Genomic DNA, 18,673 nt, shown 5'->3' with positions numbered 1-18,673 from the left:
GCTCTTCCGCCACGTTAATCCGAGAATGGAAAGAACCGCCTTTGAATTTGATCCTCAGTGGACTTGATGAAGTTAGTCAACTAAACTCGTTGTTGATAAATATTGGGATTCTGGTACGCGACATCGAAGAGAATTTGTCTGGCGAAGAAACACGTTATTGACATGGTATGTTGTTTCGTACGGAACTGTCTGTGAATACTCTTCCAACATGTACAAATGGCCAGTTGATTACATACGCCCAATTGGCATTGCAAAAGCCAATATCTCACGAAGCAATTGGCAAATTATAAACGACAAATTGAGGAATTGCGAGTAATTTTAAGTGCACAAGAGACACTGCAACAATAATGAGTAATGATACATTATGGTGTATAGTGCAAGCTAAGATACATTGTGGAGTTTGATGTCATTTGTCTATATTTGAACCTCGCAACTATCCAATGCCCAATCCCAGTCGCGACGCAGGTTTGCCCCGCCATGACCCTCTCTACCTTGACGACGGCGTGACACTGCCTTGTTGCTGTAGTGCCAACGCTTGTTCCTTCGCTCTCGCCAAGTCAGCAGCACTACGAAGGACTTCTAATTGCCCGAGTCGTCGCTTGCAGGCGAAATATGATGGAAATGAGACAAACATAGCGGAAGTGAGAAAGATGAGATTTGACCGTCGAATATTTCCTATCACCGGTCAGATTAGACACTACATTACTCAAATATGAGATCAGGACTTACGCGATGAAACCCACGAAATTGCTCCAGCCACACTCGCGACAGACAACGACGAGACGACACATTCTCGTATGCACGGCACCAAGAATATATTTACCATTTCATACGGATTAAACATGCCTTTCATAGACTCTTGAAATACAATCTTCACAATACTCTCATTGATGAATCCGCGATCAAGTCGTCGTGCGTGTTTGACCTTTTCTTGTACGTCCTCGTCGTCCATCCATGACGGTCTGTGGAACCCCCGGGACCGCGATTTCTCAAGGAATTCGTCTGCTGTGGCGACTATGCTGTCTGTGACATCTGGCCCTGGTATAAATTTAGGCGGTGGTGCTGGTACACTCGCTGGTTCTTGCGATTCACTCATGCTAGTGGTTTTGACATGTACGAAATTGTTCTAACAGGCGAAGCCATTAACCCTATGAAACCTTCAGACCCTAGTTACATCACACCAAGTTCAAAGGGACTCCAAGGGTTTCAATTCAATTTACTGGCATGACGTAGGCGTTGTGCCATGAATCAAATACCACAGAACGCCCTCCCGAGCTTGAACAATTTCCTCAGAGTCGACAAATGATGGATCTAGGCAGCAGCGACTAGAAGAAACGCATATGGGTATATGGGTATATGGTTAGCTGCTCCGTCTACTAAACCTGATCGTCCAAGTCTTAGACTATTAGTTCTCTTGGGCTTATGATCTAATAAATTTTGGGATAATCTGCTCTAGACCGAACTTCGCTGTCCGCATTAAATTTTACTGCGCAGCTTCGGCATCTATTACCATAATTAGCTTGAATTCAAATTTTCATTGGCAAGGTCCATGTCTGAAATTAGAAGGCAAGGCGTTGTCATCGCACTGTATAGAAATACTCAGAAATAAAATGTCGGCGACCGTAAATTAGGACGCTAAGTGGTGCCATAAAGTCACTGTTTGGACATCATATCCAATCCGGACAATTGTAATTCGTTGCGATCGCAATTATTATCAATTTTACTTTCCTTTTTGGCTGGTCACCAACGACAATTGTGCTGCGTTGACTTTATTCCGGTTCAATCTGAGTTTGCCGCTAATATCACCTTTCCGACAATTGCCTGATACGTCGTAATCGATATCTGCCAATATAAATAACTAAAGTCGGTCAGCCACACACGAATTCGCCATTGCATTTAGTACTCAACATGGACCCGGAGGAGTATAGAAGAGCTGCCTATGCCTCTATCGATTACAGTAAGCCCATCAGCGACCAATTGACACCACGCAAATTAACCTGACAAATTATATAGTTGTCGATTACTACAAGACCATAGCAGAACGGCAGGTCGTTTCAGATGTTGAGCCAGGCTACCTTCGTCAGCTTCTGCCATCTGAAATGCCACAGGAGCCAGAGAGTTGGGATGACATTCACAAAGATTTTGACAGCCACATAGTCCCCGGTTTAACGCACTGGTTTGCATTCCTTTACATATAGCTTAATAGCGAGCGTGGTTGCTAATGCTTAGAATGACAGGCAATCGCCGAATTTTCTCGCGTTCTTTCCCGCAAATGTGTCGTTTCCTTCTATTCTAGGGGAGCTCTACTCTGCGGCATTTTCCGCTCCGGCATTCAACTGGATTTGCAGTCCTGCAATTACAGAGCTCGAAACTATTGTCTTAGACTGGCTCGCCAAGCAAATGGGCCTGCCCTCAGAGTTCCTATCTGATACCGAAGGCGGTGGCGTAATTCAGGGCTCGGCTTCAGAAGCCGTCGTGACTACAATGGTTGCTGCGAGGGATAGATACCTACGTGATGCTATTGCCTCAAAATACTCAACTGAAGAGGAGAAGGAAGCTGCAATTGCTGCTGCGCGAGGAAAACTCGTTGCATTCGCTAGTGATCAGACTCATTCATCAACCCAGAAAGCTGCCCTCATTGCTGGCGTCAAGTTCATCGCTATCAAGACATATCCTGAAGACGATTATGCACTTACCGGCGCTGCGCTTGCCAAGGCGTTTAAAGAGGCTGAAGAGAAGGGCCTGTTACCATTTTATTTAACCGCGTCGCTCGGGACAACCGCTATTTGTGCGATAGACAAATTCGTTGAAATCGGAGAAGCTACGAAGGATTACCCGCATACCTGGAAACACATCGACGCAGCATACAGCGGGGCTGCCTTAATATGTCCTGAATACCAACACTATCTCGCAGGCGTGGAATATTTTGACTCGTTCGACATGAATATGCATAATGGCTGCTCGTCAATTTCGACGCGAGTTGCTTATATGTGCGCAAGCGCAAGTATTTGACTGACGCGTTATCTATCACGCCATCCTATCTAAGGAACGCGGCGTCTGATTCAGGATTGGTTATAGATTACAGGGATTGGCAGATTCCGTTGGGTCGGAGATTCAGGTCTTTGAAGATTTGGTTCGTCATGCGAACGTATGGCGCCAAAGGCATGCAGGAGCATGTTCGAAAGGTAAGTTCCGTGGTTCTTTGGACGCAGAAGTTAGTGCGCAATTTTAACATTTGGTTAGACTCTTGGTATTGGAATGCACTTCACCAAACTCATTCAAGCGCACCCTGATGTTTTCAGTATTGCTACTCCTCCGCGCTTTGGCCTAACTGTATTCCAAGTTGTTCCCTCAAAGCCTGAAGAGACAGTCAACGACGTCACCATGAAAGTCGCGAATCGAATAAATAACGAGAAAGTGATCTTCCTCACTGCATCGACTGTTGATGGAAAGGACTGTATTCGTGTGGTTACTGGAAGTCCATGGGCTACGGATAAAGCCATGTCCGAGGCGTTCCAGTATATTTTGAGAGTTTCGGAAGAAGAGAGGCAGACTTAAATGTTTTGGATACGGGTCTGGCCGGAGATGGCTGCGTTGGCGTATATAGATAGGAATGCATACACAGCACACCTTTAATAGTAGACACGAATAGAAGGATGCAAAAATCAAACGTGCATAATTTATCCTCGACATCTCAACTCATCAATGTTGAGGATGCTTAACTAAGACAATAAATGTAGACGAGTTGGCGAATATTCATAGTTGAGACTAAACTAATGTCTTGAGATACACTGCTACATTGGAGACTACGAAACCGTCACTCGTTACGGTGAGTTTTCTGCACTAACATATACATTTACTGGACCTGACCGAGATCTAACAGCTATTCGTCTTCCGGGGCGAATTGCTGTGCGCTGAGGCTTGTCACTTGCAATCTGGCCTTGTCAGGTGTGCATGCAAGTCAGGACAACCAGGTCTCGTCATTTTGTTCGTAATGTTTAAAATCCGCGGTTTGTTGGCGTGTAATACAAGTGAAGACGAAGTTTGGCACCGCGCACATTCGTGAACCTCGGTCCTTGACCGCAACTTCAATGCTTCCAATAACATCATGCTCAAGTACATCACTGAGTGCATGATGTCAAGTGGCAGTGTCTGTTGGGATGCCGCCACGTTGGGTCCTATCCCCGCCGTACGTAGCAGATGCTTCTGTACACTGCAAATCCCGCGTGAGAGTTTAAGCTCGTTCTTCGGGGCCAAAAGGCTGCCAAATGCACCGCTTAAATTTCTCATATGTTGCGGGTTTGCGAGATTTTTTCGAGGGGCTTTTCGTTCCTGACAACGCATGTCATGCAGCTGCTCTTGACTAGCGTCATGCATCTCCTCTTGACTACCGTCGAGTCCCATCTGTTGCTGACTTACATGATCTCCACTTAACTTCGACGTTCGTTGGTAGCAACTATCTATGCGCATGCTTCATCTATTTACATGTCGTTCAAGAGGTTGAAGATATGGGAGCTGGAGACGAAGTTAAGCCAACGACTGGTGGTGCGGGACTGCTCCTGTCGTCGACTTTGAAGGCTAAGTCACCTACCAATTCGACGGCAATTGCGCTGTAAGTAAAGCATAATTTTCAGAAATATTCGGGCCAACACAAACCTAGGATATGGATTGGGATTTCTTCATCGGTGATTTTGTTTAATAAGGCAATTTTATACAATTCTCGGTTTCGTAAGTTCTGTCTGTAATTTGGGTGATCTGCGATCACAATTTAACTATGATTCGTCTAGCCTTCCGTATGTCTATATAATATCTGAACCAGTGCGAACTAACCTAACAGACCGGCAGCAATATTTTTGACGACATGGCACCTAGTGTTTTCGGCGTTGGCAACGCAGTTACTGTCCAAGACAACGAACTTGTACAGACCGCAGTCTCTCGTCATATCGCAGACAGTGTATTTGCGGCGAATAATGCCGATTGCGATCTTCTATTCCCTCGCGCTGGTCTGTAGTAACCAGGCATACATGTATCTTAACATCTCGTTTATTCAGATGCTCAAGGCGACCACTCCTGTCGCGGTGTTTATAGTGTCTTATATTCTGCGGCAGGAAACTTTCCGTTTAGATGTTCTGGCGAATATTTGGATGATCGTGTTTGGAGTGTTTGTCGCGTCGTTTGGCGAAATCAACTTTTCGGTTTGTGGCGTGGCGATTGAGTTAGCTGGTATTGTGTTTGAAGCACTTCGGCTTGTCATGATGAATCGGCTCCTGCATTTACCCGACGAGAAGGATACGTCAGTGTACAACGGCAAGAAATGTTACGGACAGCCCATGGACCCACTAGTCTGCCTTTACCACTTCTCGCCGATATGCGCTGTCGCCAACTTTTTCCTCTTCCTACTATCGGACGAACGGAAGCAGCTCACATTTGCTGCGCTAGGGCAGGTGGGTGTTAGGACTTTGTTTTTAAACGCATTTACTGCGTTCATGCTGAATGTGTCGGTTGTGTTCTTGATCGGGCGTACGTCGTCGCTCGTGCTGACTTTGTGTGGTATCCTCAAAGATATCGTCCTTGTGCTTGTGTCTACGTTTCTCTGGCGGACGCCGATCTCGCGGATTCAAGTCGTTGGATATCTCATTAGTCTTGTAGGGCTTGTTGGCTACAAGTTCGGAAATTCACCACTATTAGTGCTGGCGCAGGCTGCGGACAAGCAGGGATATAAGAAATATTACTCGACTATGACTCCGCGGGCACGGAAACGAGTCGCCGCGGCATGCCTAATGATGTCATTATCTGCCGCCATCGTGCTGTATTACTCACAGATGTTGCGGATAGGTGGCGGAGTTGTAGACGGAGCTTTTGATGACGTGCGATCTGCGGTTGTTGTCGACACTACGCAGTCCTATATTCGTGTCGGCGAGATTAAACGGTAACTTTCATTTGTTTGGGTTTTGGGTTATGTTGCGTTGCATTTGTTTGGCATATGATAAAACATTGGGATTCTGGACTATTCAGTATTGCTATCACAATTATAGATTTGTTGATCTGGCTGGTAGCAGGAGGGACATGACACATGACGTTTTTGGGAATATACATGAGGAGTTTAAATTTACGGCTCGGATGGCATAACGTGTGCTTTCTTATTAGATACAAGGATATATGGCTCCTATTTAATAAATAAACTATGTCTGCTTTGGTTTCTGGTTTCTTCACATTGTACCAAGATAGGACCTATTGGCAATTCGTCTAAAGCCACTGTGCGGCTACGTCCACCGTCGTGACCGGCCAACATCGTATTCTGATCCGAATTCCTTCCAAGCTCCAATAATTAATTCTTACGTGGATATTAATCGCCGCCGCTACGACGGGCGGTTGAGAGTCCGCAACAGGGCTGATATTTCCCGCTTCATACGGGAACACAACAGTAGCCCGTCAGTCTACTGCTCGATACAAGGAGGGCTTTTTGGAGCGCTCTCAAAGTTTTCCTTTAACACGGCGGCCGTTAAAGCGACCGCACTATTTTCGTAAAATAGCTACCGATGCATATGCCCTACCCTTCTGTCCCAAGGTCTCTTCGAAAAGAAAGTCTAGACAACTGAAGAAAAAAAAAAAAGAACAGAGCTCGGTCACACTAACCGGCCATCTATTTCACATTGGGTTAGGTTTATAGCGAAGGTGATATCGTGCCTGAGAGATTTAAGCTTAGACAAATTAGAGTTTGCCGGACTTACTATTGTTGCCGGGTATGACGGCTGTATATTAAACACATGTAAACCATTATTTATTATAAGCTTTGACAGCGGAGTCTGTGGTTAATTGCCAGTCTACCAGTAAGGTACAATGAGCAGTGATCAGGGCACATTCGAATCAAAATGGTATAAAGAGCAAATACTTTTTTTATTCTTCCACGTGGAGTTTCTTCCCTCTCATCATATCCGTCACAATTTTAGCTGCTTCATACCCCAAATACCGCGCCTTTGCAGAGGTAGTTGCACGATTCTCGTCCTCGACAGATTGTAACAGCGCGTCCATAATTTGCAATCGCTTCCGCTCAAGGATAACGGATTGTTTTTGCTCCATGAGGCATGCGGCGCAGTATTGCTCGAATCGGTTGTGATGGAAACAGTGTATACGCCGCGGTACGCGTGGTGGTGATGGCGTCGGCGATGCTGCTGCCGAAGCGTCAAGTCTTTCTGTTTCATGGCGGTCTGTGTCTGGTGAACTGAGTTCTTCGGGTGTTGTAGAAAATAGAGAGTCAGTAGGAGACGACGGCGTAGGAGAAGATACATAATGATTTTCCACAGACTGCCCCAGTTCCCGCTCTATTGGCTTGGTACTCTCAGAAACAGTATCAACAGGATGAACAATGACAGTTGAAACACTAGCATCAGTAACGTCCAGGTCAGAGGCTTCTACGATTTTGCTGATCGAAACATTAGCAGAGGCTGCGGGAGCGCAGTAATTGTCGGATGCGTAGACGCTGGTGACGATCGTACCTTGGTATCTACCACGCAGAGTCTGCCGTATAGTTTGCGCCAGCTCGTCAGAGACGTGCCAAAATGACTCGTCGTTTTCCATGTGGGTACTGATAGTCGCGAACATGGATTCAGCATCCAGTGGTTCGGAAAGCTCGAACGGGGGGAAATCTGGAAGCTGGCAGCTTGCCTGCGCGCTAAACAGCTTCGGGGGTCCTGCATCAGAAGCTGGAGATTGTCCAGTCGAGTCTTGAAAGTCGGATAATCGTGTGGGAGACGATAGCGTCGTATTCGAGTCTAGGTCGTGAGGTGATATCGAGTCGGGAGACGGCGGGCTTGGACGGATTAAGAAACGATATCTAGAGGCAGTCTGAATTTGCGAGGATTAGCAAAAGATTAACAACTAAAGTGGAGGACGTACAGCCAAGATTCTCGATCGTTGACGCATGATGCTTTTCTTGAAATTAAGTAGAAAGTTACATAAAGTCCCTGTAAACGGTCGACAGTTGTGTTCGACGAAGATAGTAGGTTCTTTGTCACAACCACACGCCAATGAAATCGAAGCTTGATATATTCGGAAGTGTTGCTTCGGACCGCAAGTTGTTCGATTTAGTAATTAATGGCGATGGAGAGTAGTCAGTGTAGCATACGGGACTTTTCGTGTCAGGCCGAATCCAAAGGACCGTCGAGTTGGGCACAAGCTACGCAAAGGCTACGCACAACTCTGCACAGGACGATGGCCTGCTTAAGCCCGACCGCTAGTAATACGACTCACGAACTGTATACCGGAGAATATTCTCACTGTGTATACCGAGTCAGCGACAGCGAGTGGCATTTTGCGATCAGATACCTAATACGCTTTGGGTAATTTGGCGGACCCATCATCGATCTCATAGCGTTCCTAAACTTACAGTTTTGCAGATTTTTGTTCCAGCGCTGCCACCTCGTATAAGTTAGCAATGTTTTTCGGTTACGAGCGTCTGCCGCGTCTGCCGGGCCATCCAGTCAAGAGGTATCAAAGATGTGGCATAGTTATAAGCAGCAGAATATAAATGCGGCCCCAGTGAAAAGCTGATTTCTTCATATGAAAACATTGCACATCATGCTACGATGTTTGAGAAGTATATGACTATATTACGAGAATTGCCGGGTTTGTAATATATCTGGGGTACCGGATCAAATTATTCTTACGTGCTGCACGAAATTGTTGACCAGGGGTTGCCTTAAGCAAGCAACTGAAGAGGTCGCTGCCCTGCCAAAACGAGCCCACTTGCCGAATTGGGTTGCTACATGATGCAAGGGGGTTCCTGAATGGGCCACGTCAATAGACACCAGATCGTATGCACTAGGCCGCATTTGGAAGAGAAGACTCCGCATTGGGCAAGCGTGGCATTAACGCACGTGCGGCAATGATGTCCCGAGATATGGAACCCACAAAAAAATCGCTGTGCTACCGACCTCAAAGTCGACTATGTTCGCATCTCCCCACTCCCTCGGGACGCCTTCGTCCACTTGCCTAGCAAAAGAACACGACAGGCAAGGGAAATGGCGAAAACTGACCTCAAATAAGTCGAGCAACTTCTGCGGATCAAGGTCGCTGCACTGGTCGTGACAGAGCTCAGACCGTCCTAAAGTCTAATAAATACACGACAAAAAGAGGAATAGGAAAACACCGCTTGGAGTCAACTCTGTCCTTTCCGCTGCCCACGGCCCGGTGTTTTGCTGGCGTAGCAAGTTATCCAGGTGCACGCAGTCTTTGCACTTTATCACTACTACTAAATAATGAGCTGACGCGTGGCAGCTGCACGAGAAAGTTTAGCAGGTTGGATGCAGTGCTCGAGGCACTATAGATGGTCAGTAGACTGTATATAAATCATATAAACTCGGGTCGCTCATGAACCAATTGGCGAAACCTTTGCCGGTTGCCGCCTAATTCTACTGCGAGAAAAAGCAACAACGTGCCCATTTGGGAAATTGCTAACTGCCTCTTCACAGCCTTCGTGGTCAGCCGTCATATGTCTGGCCAACCGTCACCTTCCTCAACGCACTCGTTCGCTGCCTCGACTTTTTTCCCCGTCGTCGTTAGCTGCCGTCCTGCACCCTAAGGCACGCCTTGTTGTAGTGTGCGCGCCACTTTTGCCTGCCTGTTTTTTTCCACCCTTGTGATTCCTGCGGCGTTCCAGTACGCGTGTGATCTGTGTGTTTCAACCCTGTTTTTGGTGTGGTTTTCCGCTCATTGGCACACACCAGACACAATACGGTTTTCCTTTCTCGAATCGCTTCCAAAACTGTGCAATCGTTCAAGGATTTGCTGCCACCAACGTGAGTGGCCGATTTATCATATTTGTTCCATTCGTGGTCTTGTTGTCGTGCGATTCAGGATTGATTGCTGACTCGCGGGGAAGACCGCCACTCTTCGTTCTCGATCCCTCTCATTATCGGTCCTCACGGTACAGATTTGTGGTCCAGCTGTCGAAATCGATCTAATTTGTTTTCAACTGAGCTTTTGCATTAATGTACGTCTTCCACAAAATCCTCACAATCTCTTGGTATGGCTTCAACTAACTAATAAGTATCTGCAGATCTCCTTATGTTTATCCCAGCAGTATTGTCTACCGCTTTGGCCGCATTTTCATTCGCCATCGATAGCATTTCTTCATCCAGCGTTACCGTTTTAGCCCAGTAATTATTCTCCATATTCGCTCTTTATCCTCACCATATAGAAGTAGAATCATGAACGTCCAGAGCCTTCACGACGCACATCCTCAACCTATCCCTCAGCATATGCAACAGCAGCAGTCACAATCTTCGTCTTCCGCACCAGTACCGCCTCCATCTGCCACTGTCGATAATGTCGCCGGTCTTCTGGGCTTCTTGCCCAATTCCTGGCAGGGCTCGGACGAATCACTTCGTCATGCGCTCTCATATCGTGCTGAGGAAGAACGGAGACGTGCTGAGGAGGAGCGGACAAAGCAGGAGGAGCATCGGCTAGAACTACGTAGAAAAGATTTGGAATTGTTAAGAGAAGGAATAAGATATGGCATCCCTCCAAGTATGATGCCGTTTTTATTCATAGGTAACGGTGTCACTGGCGCGACAGCCGAGTGGATCCGAGATTATGTCGCTCGTATTTGGCAACAACAGCAACATGAATTTCAAGCCGTCCAAGCTGTTGCCGCCACCGTCGCTGATCCACGATATCATCAACATCATCATAGAAGTCAAAGCGCGCAGGCCATACCGTCATTGTCAGCCCAGCACAGCGGCCAGGCACTCGCACCACCGCCCCCTCCGCCGCCGCCACCACCACCTCCAGCGCCATCTCTTCCAGCACTAGTAACCGGGGTTACGGGGCCAGTACCGTCGACGTTCTCTCCACAAGAACATTCCCCTGGCGGGCCGCAGCATCAGCATCCTCAATATCAGCATCGTCCTTCCGGGGCTGCGGTCACCCCACCGTTACAGGTTCGACAGGTTGAGTTCCCTTCTGTTGCCGTTAACCCTCACTATCGTCATCGCTTACCTACTTATCAGAATATTAAATCTCCCTCTCCCCCTCCATCGCAGCCTACAATCCAATTTCACCACTGGCAGCCAAATAGTGCTGGTATCCAGAAAGACAAGACTTCGAGTGGTCAAAAGGAAAGCCTAACGTCAGTTCCAAACTCTTCTGCGGCATCGGCTTCGTCTACTACAGTTATTGGCCAGCAGCAACCATTGGGGAATGGAATTCCCCGGTCACCGACCCGATCTATACTGAATCCGACTTCTGACGATTCGATCTCGCCCAAGCGACGTCGTCAAACATCAATATTTGATGCGGGTACATCGAAACCTACTCAGCAACTTAATGCAACGCCACGGGCTAATAGTCCAGGTTCGCCAGTGTTAGGCCATCCTTCTCTTCCACCGATATCGTCCCTTAGTTCAGGTCCCAATTTACCACGGAGACGTGGCACCGGTCATGCAAGGCATCGTTCTGAGGCTACACTGCACGGTTACGAACCTTATGCCCGGCCACAAGTCCACCAGCAGCTAACTGGTCCTCCGATTTTGAACCCAAGTAACTCTTCTGCTGCGTCAATCCCTAGGGGTGGTCATCGGGGAACCGACCCAGCTTGGGAGATTGGCTCAGTTGGTGTACTGGCCGCCGCTGCAGAAAGTGAACTAAAGAAAGAGATGATGGCTCTTCGCGACCAAGGTAGTACCGACAGGACCCATCGCGAGTAGACGAAGCGAAGCAGTGTGACAATGATGGTGAGAATTGCACACTAGAGATGGAAATCGGAATGGAGGGAGAGGCGTTTTTGGACTGGTGATATTTTCTAAACTGTTTTGGCATTTGATTCATGGACGCGTACCATCAGGATTTACGATAAAGATTGGACTCAGGGCAAAAGTTCTATTTTTGAGTACCTTTGTGTTTTATACATCGCCGTTCATTACAATGTATTGTCGTGTACTTTTTATAATGACCGTTATGATTTCTCTAGGAACCTTTCTGCGTTTAATATGTCGTATCATGTCGTATCATGTCGTCTCACTAATTACGATTACTTTTCATTTTGTTTAATATTTGTGTAATGTAAAAGCTGTTACGAGTTACTATTCCTCGATCTGGTGTTTGGTATATGTTCAGGCTGTCCCGAGATTCAACAATATTCATCTGTGTTGCATCTACATAATAGAGTCTAGCAGGCAGCGCGGCGACGGCACATATAACGCTTGTATGATATCCTGCCGGGCTATTGTATTGTAATTTCCCCCGCTTTGATTTCATTGAATAGTTAGTTACAATATTGGCGACGCTGTTCATTTGTGGCATTTTCTTCAGCCCATGAAGGGAGCTATGAATTGTATATTGCCCGGCACAGGAGTAATCAACACACAGATGCACTGCGCCGCGTAAAACTAACGCTGTTGCATATACATATGAAGCCCGCAGTATGGCAGTTTTCACTGAGTATTCGGTAGAATGATCTGTTAAATGAGGTCTTCCATTGAACAGAAGACTAAGCGTGTGGTATGTTGCCTGGGAAACGACGAACAAATTAAACAGTCGCATACAAACCATGTGGAACGCTATCGATGTCCCAAGTCATAGTCGCTTGTGGTATAAAACGTGGATTATATGGAATACAAGGGAAATACACTGACTGTAAATACACCATTGGAGCTAAAAACATATGTGCTCATGAATTCACGTGCGCCACCAGATAAGAGAGTTCGCGGTTAGGAATTTCTCTAGCAAGGTTGCGTCATCGGATCGAGGCTTTTTCGCAGTTGCGAGAGATAAGAGCTTGTACACAGCCACCGCTAATCCTTACCTTGAATGTGGCTCAGCATGCGGCGGTGCTAAGTCCGAATTGTCAGTTGACTTTGCCGCTCAGATTGGGGGGGAGTGCTGTCCCAATCGTCCAACGCCGGCACGCACTTAGTCTTGCTTCCATTCCTCTCCTTCTTTTCGCCACATCCACAACTCCCCGTTTATTCACATTACAACCGCATAATGAAAGTTTCCGCTCTTTTACTTCTTGGCGCCCTGTTGGGCTCTTCAGAGGCCGCAGTTCACAAGTTCGTTTCCCGTTATTGGCGCTCTGAGAGTGTGATTGGAGTGTGTGATGAGTTAAGCTAAGTCCTTCTTCTATCTAGGCTTAATGTGAAGAAAATTCCTCTCACTGAGCAGCTTTCCAAGGTACTCATCGTCGTCTTATTATGGTCTGATGTTTATTCTGACAAAAACATTGGTATAGCTTGACATGACATCTCACATGAAGGCCCTTGGCCAGAAGTACCTTGGTAACTACAAGGGTGAGGAGTTCGATGCTGAGGCCGCTCACAACGTTCCGCTTACCAACTTCTTGAATGCGCAATGTAAGTTTATCTTGTGAAAGAATTGGATAGATAGATGAATGGGTGCGTGCATATTTGCATTTTGCAAGATCGTATGGTGTCCCCAACCAAGCCACAGTTTCAACGATTTGAAATTATCAGGGATTTCGACGCTTTGAGTCAGCATTTTCTCTGCTGATTTTAGTTATTGGATTTGCTACCAACTAATGAAACGCGGAAGTGCGGTAAATTGTGGAAGTTGGTGTGAGTAATCAATACTGGGTTAGGGTAATTCTCGAAAGTCTAGATTACGTGCTGCTGCCAGCTGCAAAGGGGACGCAAACCCAACTATTCCGATCATCCTTGACAAATTCATCTATCTATCCAGTAGGGTCATCTGAGAAGTTTTGACTAACTGGAAATATAGACTTCACTGAGATCACCCTCGGCACTCCTGCTAAGACGTTCAAGGTTATCCTTGACACTGGATCCTCAAACTTGTGGGTTCCTTCCGTCAGCTGCGGTTCAATTGCCTGCTATCTTCACACCAAGTACGACTCTTCTGCGTCGTCTACTTATAAGAAGAATGGCACTGCTTTCGAGATCCAGTATGGCTCTGGTTCCATGTCTGGATTCGTCTCAAACGATGTCTTGACCATTGGCGACCTTACCATCACCAACCAGGACTTCGCTGAGGCTACCCAGGAGCCCGGTCTTGCCTTTGCTTTCGGCCGCTTTGATGGTATCCTTGGACTTGGATACGACACCATCTCCGTTAACAAAATGGTTCCTCCTGTCTACAATGCTATTTCGCAGGGTCTTCTTGACGAGCCTGTTTTCTCTTTCTACCTCGGCGACAATGAGGAGGTTGGTGGCATTGCTACATTCGGTGGTGTTGATGAGTCTTACTATGAGGGTGATATCATTACCCTCCCCGTCCGCCGCAAGGCCTACTGGGAGGTCGAACTTAAGAGCATCAAATTCGGCAACGAGATTGCTGATCTTGAGAACACTGGCGCCATTGTTGATACCGGTACCTCCCTCATTGCTCTCCCAACTGGTCTTGCCGAGATTCTCAACATGGAGATTGGCGCCACGAAGAACTGGCAGGGACAGTACACCGTTGATTGCGACGTTCGCAGCAAGCTCCCTGAGATCTCTTTCAATCTCGGCGGCTACGACTTTGCCATCTCCGCTGAGGACTACATCATGGAGGTCCAGGGCTCATGTATCTCTGCCTTCATGGGAATGGACTTCCCTGAGCCTATTGGTCCGCTCGTCATCCTTGGTGATGCCTTCCTCCGCAAATGGTACTCCATCTACGATATTGGCAACAATACTGTTGGCTTGGCAAAGGCTAAAGCGAACTAAGATATTTAAGGTTTGCGTTAGTTCAATTCATGTGTGTCATGTCGGGTCCTATGTCATTGATTATAAGGCATTCGGACGATTATACAGTCGGGGTTGTTTTGGGACGGAAATCCATGGTGTTGGTAAATCACGTTGTTAATTGCTATTATTTTATCATTTTCGAATAGACGGGAATTACCTCATAGCGGTGGTAATCATTATATACACGTGTTGTACCAGGGGTTAATTATAGGCAGGGGAGTGGTGTGGACAATGTTATTGGGTTTTATATGTTAGTTGCTCATTGTTGGTTTTGTTTCATGCTAATATACTTATTCTAATACTAATTATTTAACTGACAAACTTCTTCAGTGTTTGTCGGTATTCTCCATCGAGGCAATTTTGTTCCTCATATTGGCCCAAAGGGTCTTAATCTGTTCTGGAGTCATGGTCGACGGGGGCACATTGAGGCCCCTCTGCACTCCTTCTCTTGCCGAGATCCGGTCAAACCAATTCTTCACGCCAGGCCATTCATTCAGATCTATAAGCAAGTTTGGTGCACCGCGCACCCAAGGGAAGGTGGCAATGTCAGCTAAAGTGAACTTATCGCCGGCAAGCCAGTCATGCGACGCTAGACGAGACTCGAGCACGGAGTAAAGACGTTTCAGTTCTGTCATGTAACGCTCAATAGCGTAATCGGAGCGTACTTTTGCCATTCCAAGGAAATGGCTGGCTTGACCTGCTCAAGTGTTAGTGTGATTAAAAATATGCGGTTATGCGTGCTTTACCTGCCATGGGCCCAAGACCTCCAATCTGGAACATCAGCCAGCTGAGCATCTCGTAGTACTCGCTGGACCCGTGCGGGTAGGAAATCTTGTGCTCTTTGTCGTATTTGTCGACGAGATATAGCATAATAGCTCCGCTCTCGAAAACACCAAAGTCGCCATCTTTAATGGCCGGGATCTTTCCATTAGGGTTGATCTCGAGGAACCAGGGCTCTTTTTGTACGTTTTTCGTGATATCGATTTTTTCGGCCTTGTAGGGAAGATTGAGTTCCTCGAGGGTAATGGATGCCTTGAAGCCGTTAGGCGTGCCAAAAGTATACAGAGTCAAGTTGTTTGCCATGGTGTTCCTCAATGAAGTCGACGAGAAGTGCCGCGCGACAGTTTTAAACCTTGAAGCTGCGAAGAACAAGAAATTGGAGTTCATGTACTAATAATGAGAAGAAAGGATACGTCCCCTGGACCCAAGTTAAACCATTCTCACTCTCGCCAATTCCCACGAAACTGACGTGAAGCTGACGCAAAGATGACGTAAAGCTGACACGAAGCTGACAAGGTTGACTAATCATCCTCTGTTCAGCCTCACTGGTACTACGCCATGAAACAAACCTGCACAACTTATTAGTCTCTGATAGTCGACGCATTTTCAGCTATATGCATAGGGAATTGTTGCACTCAAATGGATGAAATTTGTGCGATCCGTTCTCCACGTTCATTTTCTGGTCAAGTTGTGCAATAGCTATCTCATTATTTGTCATGGCGATGCTGGTATACATTGATTCTGACGTTCTGGCTCAAGTCTGAACCAACTCTGCTATAACCTGCTATTGAAATTACTTCAAGGATTGAAGTGAAGTTTGTACAAGAGAACATGGATCTGGTTTTGAGAACTCAAGACTACGGCATCTATACTCAGCCGCTCTGCAATATTGGTCAACAGTGTATAATGAGTGAGTGTCAAAGACGACGTCACTCGCATGTATTATCTATTTTATGTGATTTGTCAAAAGTATTTCCTAGCATTGAGGTTCGTTAATGGTGTTTTTTTTTGGTAAAAGTAAAAGTGTTAGCGATAGTTATGCATGGTATTTTCAATTAATTTAAGTTATTCTTTGTAAACCCTCTTCCATCACTCACACCTCAGCTAACGTAAATACTACCAAATCAGGATCACAGCCCAGAATCTCGCAATGACAGATAAAACGATACCAAAGAAGTGCAAAGCAGTGGGTAATCGAATCGAGAATGTAAACTAGAGAAAAAAAATACGCAAGTAGGAATGATAAAACAGCAGAACCCAGACTCTACTGATATGAAAATAATTATAAGCCCTGTAAGTTATTAATATCGAATGTAACGCGCAAGTTCTCAACCAAGGAGAAGCCAGGTCATCATTTCTCGTTATCGATGGCATCGTCCCTTCTCTTTCGTTTCGATCGATTGGGACAGTATTTATAATCAGGAAAGATACTAGAATGCAGAGCTGCCGACTCTTTCTGCATCAGAATAAACAGACTTTTCAACTTGGGCGGGACTCTATGCCAAATCATGGCGATGGCAGATTGGATTTTCGCGGTATTGACCATCCGTGTATCGGCTCTTGCCGAGTTCCGCATAACTTGGTGTAGCGCCGCGGTAGCGAACAATCGGTGCACGTTCAACGGTCTCTTTGGTAACTCTCCAAGCGGCTGTCCTGCGCGGCCGACACCGGGACCCTTACAGTTAGAGCGAACAACCAAATATGGGATCGGGCTGATAAGAATATCCAGTTTCTTGTTGCCGTCAGGAAAGAGATATGCCAATGTGAAGTCCATAAAGCTGCGGCTAAGAGCAGAAATCGGCTTTCCGTCTGTTGGGCTAGTAGGGCCCCGAAGGTCTTCATCCGTGAAGTAGTCATCAACATCACTCATATCGACGACGTAGTAGCGGCTAAGTGAGGCGATGTGCTTTTCGAACTGGAAATCTAGTGGACAGTTGCCAAAGACATCGCCAAAGAGCTTGCAGTAACTGGGATAGCAGGGGCCGGAGTCGTGGCAGATGACAAGATGTGCCCATTTGTCGACATCTAATTGGCTCGGATATTCGACCGAGAGGAATTGGCTAAGCCGATCGCCGCGTAGCAGTAATGGGTGCGCATCCGCCCGTTTATTGAAAGAAATGTTCTTGGACTGCCCCTTGCTTGTCGAATTAGCTGTCGTCGGTGGCTTGTTCCGGCATACGGTAAATCCAATCGGTGTCCAGCGGATATTATGCTGCAGGTATTCGCGGACAATTCCTTTGACCATGGGAGCCTCTTGTAGCACTTGCGAGGCTGGTGATATCGAGGCTGAAATATGATGGTTAGGCGACGCATTCGGGGTGAGAAGTAAGCGTTCTTCATCCAATGCACTCACTCTTGTTGGTGAGGCATGGACATTTACATTCTGACTGGTTTGACTCTCGGGGTCACTGTTAGCCGGAGACAGGACACCGAGGCTAGGATCGATCTCCGACCGTTGGCTGGTGTAATCGACACCCGTCCTGAGCAAGGATGATTCTGTTTCCATTTGCTGTCCTTGCTCCACCGCGATAAGATCGGTTGCTGAGTGGTGGACGCCCTGGTCGTGCTGAAATTCCTTATTCGAAAAGGAATTATCACTTCCCACCGCAAAGCTAGACATTGCCTGCGAGACCGGCATGGCTGAAACCATGCTCATGAAACACCAATCAAATTCATCATGCCCCATGTCTCGCTCTGGGTATAATGCAAGAAAATCGTCGTAATCAACCAGATCAACAAAACTCTCTGCAGTTGTTCTGGTCAAGTTTCGTTCCGAGGAAGAAGATGTGGCAAGGACGAACAACGAGGAGCTACCATCAGAGACCTCGATCTTCGGTCTCAAAGCTGCCATATTGTCGGAAACTGTAATGGTATCATTTTGGTCGAATCGCTCCATGCTAACGGTTTCAGTCCAGTAAGAGAATTCGTATCGTGAAAGTTTATACGACCGTGGTGCGGTAAATACTCTGTGTGAAGGGAGTGCGCAGAGTAAGGCGAATAAAATCTGAAATGTTTGAATCGGGCCGTAAAAGTTATTAGGATACGGATTGAGGGTTCCTTCACTGACGTGGTCTACAAGTTGGCGACCCAACGCGGGTTCGGTTCGCTGCTTGTAGACGCGAATGCACGTGACTTTGATAATAACACATCTAGCTAATTTTCGCGTTGGATTATCACGCTATCATCAATTAGGT

At 46.7% G+C, this 18,673-nt stretch overlaps 8 protein-coding genes across 8 annotated transcripts; 4 read left to right on the top strand and 4 right to left on the bottom strand.

The window, feature by feature from the left end:
* Positions 1 to 117: 117 nt before the first annotated feature.
* On the bottom strand, positions 118 to 1,359 carry V1513DRAFT_438212 (uncharacterized protein). Its single transcript, XM_066897034.1, has 2 exons — positions 730 to 1,359; positions 118 to 675 (listed from the first exon to the last, which is right to left on the bottom strand). Exons 1-2 carry the CDS (start codon positions 1,094 to 1,096, stop codon positions 488 to 490), a joined length of 555 nt encoding a protein of 184 aa, XP_066755586.1. The 5' UTR covers positions 1,097 to 1,359; the 3' UTR covers positions 118 to 487.
* Positions 1,360 to 1,908: 549 nt separating this feature from the next.
* On the top strand, positions 1,909 to 3,558 carry V1513DRAFT_456772 (pyridoxal phosphate-dependent transferase; the record flags this gene model as incomplete). The annotated part of the gene is made up of 5 exons (XM_066899594.1): positions 1,909 to 1,957; positions 2,014 to 2,176; positions 2,238 to 2,933; positions 2,981 to 3,185; positions 3,244 to 3,558. The coding sequence occupies 5 exons, from the start codon at positions 1,909 to 1,911 to the stop codon at positions 3,556 to 3,558; spliced, it is 1,428 nt and encodes a 475-aa protein (XP_066755585.1).
* Positions 3,559 to 4,029: 471 nt separating this feature from the next.
* On the top strand, positions 4,030 to 6,232 carry V1513DRAFT_395048 (triose-phosphate transporter family-domain-containing protein). The gene is made up of 4 exons (XM_066895352.1): positions 4,030 to 4,612; positions 4,661 to 4,728; positions 4,788 to 4,793; positions 4,846 to 6,232. The coding sequence occupies exons 1-4, from the start codon at positions 4,509 to 4,511 to the stop codon at positions 5,931 to 5,933; spliced, it is 1,266 nt and encodes a 421-aa protein (XP_066755584.1). The 5' UTR covers positions 4,030 to 4,508; the 3' UTR covers positions 5,934 to 6,232.
* Positions 6,233 to 6,749: 517 nt separating this feature from the next.
* V1513DRAFT_438204 (uncharacterized protein) lies at positions 6,750 to 8,349 on the bottom strand. The gene is made up of 2 exons (XM_066897033.1): positions 7,897 to 8,349; positions 6,750 to 7,845 (listed from the first exon to the last, which is right to left on the bottom strand). The coding sequence occupies exons 1-2, from the start codon at positions 7,921 to 7,923 to the stop codon at positions 6,898 to 6,900; spliced, it is 975 nt and encodes a 324-aa protein (XP_066755583.1). The 5' UTR covers positions 7,924 to 8,349; the 3' UTR covers positions 6,750 to 6,897.
* Positions 8,350 to 10,208: 1,859 nt separating this feature from the next.
* On the top strand, positions 10,209 to 11,705 carry V1513DRAFT_462421 (uncharacterized protein; the record flags this gene model as incomplete). Its single annotated transcript, XM_066899934.1, has 1 exon — positions 10,209 to 11,705. One exon carries the CDS (start codon positions 10,209 to 10,211, stop codon positions 11,703 to 11,705), a length of 1,497 nt encoding a protein of 498 aa, XP_066755582.1.
* Positions 11,706 to 12,849: 1,144 nt separating this feature from the next.
* Positions 12,850 to 15,004, top strand: V1513DRAFT_462420 (aspartic peptidase domain-containing protein). Its single transcript, XM_066899933.1, has 4 exons — positions 12,850 to 13,049; positions 13,128 to 13,170; positions 13,229 to 13,349; positions 13,735 to 15,004. The coding sequence occupies exons 1-4, from the start codon at positions 12,985 to 12,987 to the stop codon at positions 14,676 to 14,678; spliced, it is 1,173 nt and encodes a 390-aa protein (XP_066755581.1). The 5' UTR covers positions 12,850 to 12,984; the 3' UTR covers positions 14,679 to 15,004.
* On the bottom strand, positions 14,939 to 15,866 carry V1513DRAFT_438194 (glutathione S-transferase; the record flags this gene model as incomplete). Its single annotated transcript, XM_066897032.1, has 2 exons — positions 14,939 to 15,396; positions 15,446 to 15,866. The coding sequence occupies 2 exons, from the start codon at positions 15,864 to 15,866 to the stop codon at positions 15,026 to 15,028; spliced, it is 792 nt and encodes a 263-aa protein (XP_066755580.1). The 3' UTR covers positions 14,939 to 15,025.
* A 547-nt stretch (positions 15,867 to 16,413) lies between these two features.
* V1513DRAFT_438191 (uncharacterized protein) lies at positions 16,414 to 18,538 on the bottom strand. The gene has a single exon (XM_066897031.1). It carries the CDS (start codon positions 18,373 to 18,375, stop codon positions 16,831 to 16,833), a length of 1,545 nt encoding a protein of 514 aa, XP_066755579.1. The 5' UTR covers positions 18,376 to 18,538; the 3' UTR covers positions 16,414 to 16,830.
* Between the last annotated feature and the right edge of the window lie 135 nt (positions 18,539 to 18,673).

The sequence above is a fragment of the Lipomyces chichibuensis genome (assembly GCF_038497645.1).
Source record: "Lipomyces chichibuensis strain CBS 12929 unplaced genomic scaffold V1513scaffold_4, whole genome shotgun sequence".
Taxonomy (NCBI): Eukaryota; Fungi; Ascomycota; class Lipomycetes; order Lipomycetales; family Lipomycetaceae; genus Lipomyces; species Lipomyces chichibuensis.
This window is presented reverse-complemented; position numbering and strand designations above follow the sequence as displayed.

Excerpts from the sequence above, each read along its gene's own strand:
- V1513DRAFT_438191 (XM_066897031.1), bottom strand. The coding sequence starts at position 18,375 with ATGGAGCGATTCGACCAAAATGATACCATTACAGTTTCCGACAATATG.
- V1513DRAFT_395048 (XM_066895352.1), top strand. The coding sequence starts at position 4,509 with ATGGGAGCTGGAGACGAAGTTAAGCCAACGACTGGTGGTGCGGGACTG. Across the intron at positions 4,613-4,660 it reads AATTCGACGGCAATTGCGCT|GATATGGATTGGGATTTCTT; the intron begins GTAAGTAAAGCA and ends ACACAAACCTAG.
- V1513DRAFT_438204 (XM_066897033.1), bottom strand. The coding sequence starts at position 7,923 with ATGCGTCAACGATCGAGAATCTTGGCT. Across the intron at positions 7,846-7,896 it reads AACGATCGAGAATCTTGGCT|ACTGCCTCTAGATATCGTTT; the intron begins GTACGTCCTCCA and ends TCGCAAATTCAG.
- V1513DRAFT_438212 (XM_066897034.1), bottom strand. The coding sequence starts at position 1,096 with ATGAGTGAATCGCAAGAACCAGCGAGTGTACCAGCACCACCGCCTAAA. Across the intron at positions 676-729 it reads AATTTCGTGGGTTTCATCGC|GAAATATTCGACGGTCAAAT; the intron begins GTAAGTCCTGAT and ends GACCGGTGATAG.
- V1513DRAFT_462420 (XM_066899933.1), top strand. The coding sequence starts at position 12,985 with ATGAAAGTTTCCGCTCTTTTACTTCTTGGCGCCCTGTTGGGCTCTTCA. Across the intron at positions 13,050-13,127 it reads TCAGAGGCCGCAGTTCACAA|GCTTAATGTGAAGAAAATTC; the intron begins GTTCGTTTCCCG and ends TCTTCTATCTAG. Across the intron at positions 13,350-13,734 it reads CAACTTCTTGAATGCGCAAT|ACTTCACTGAGATCACCCTC; the intron begins GTAAGTTTATCT and ends CTGGAAATATAG.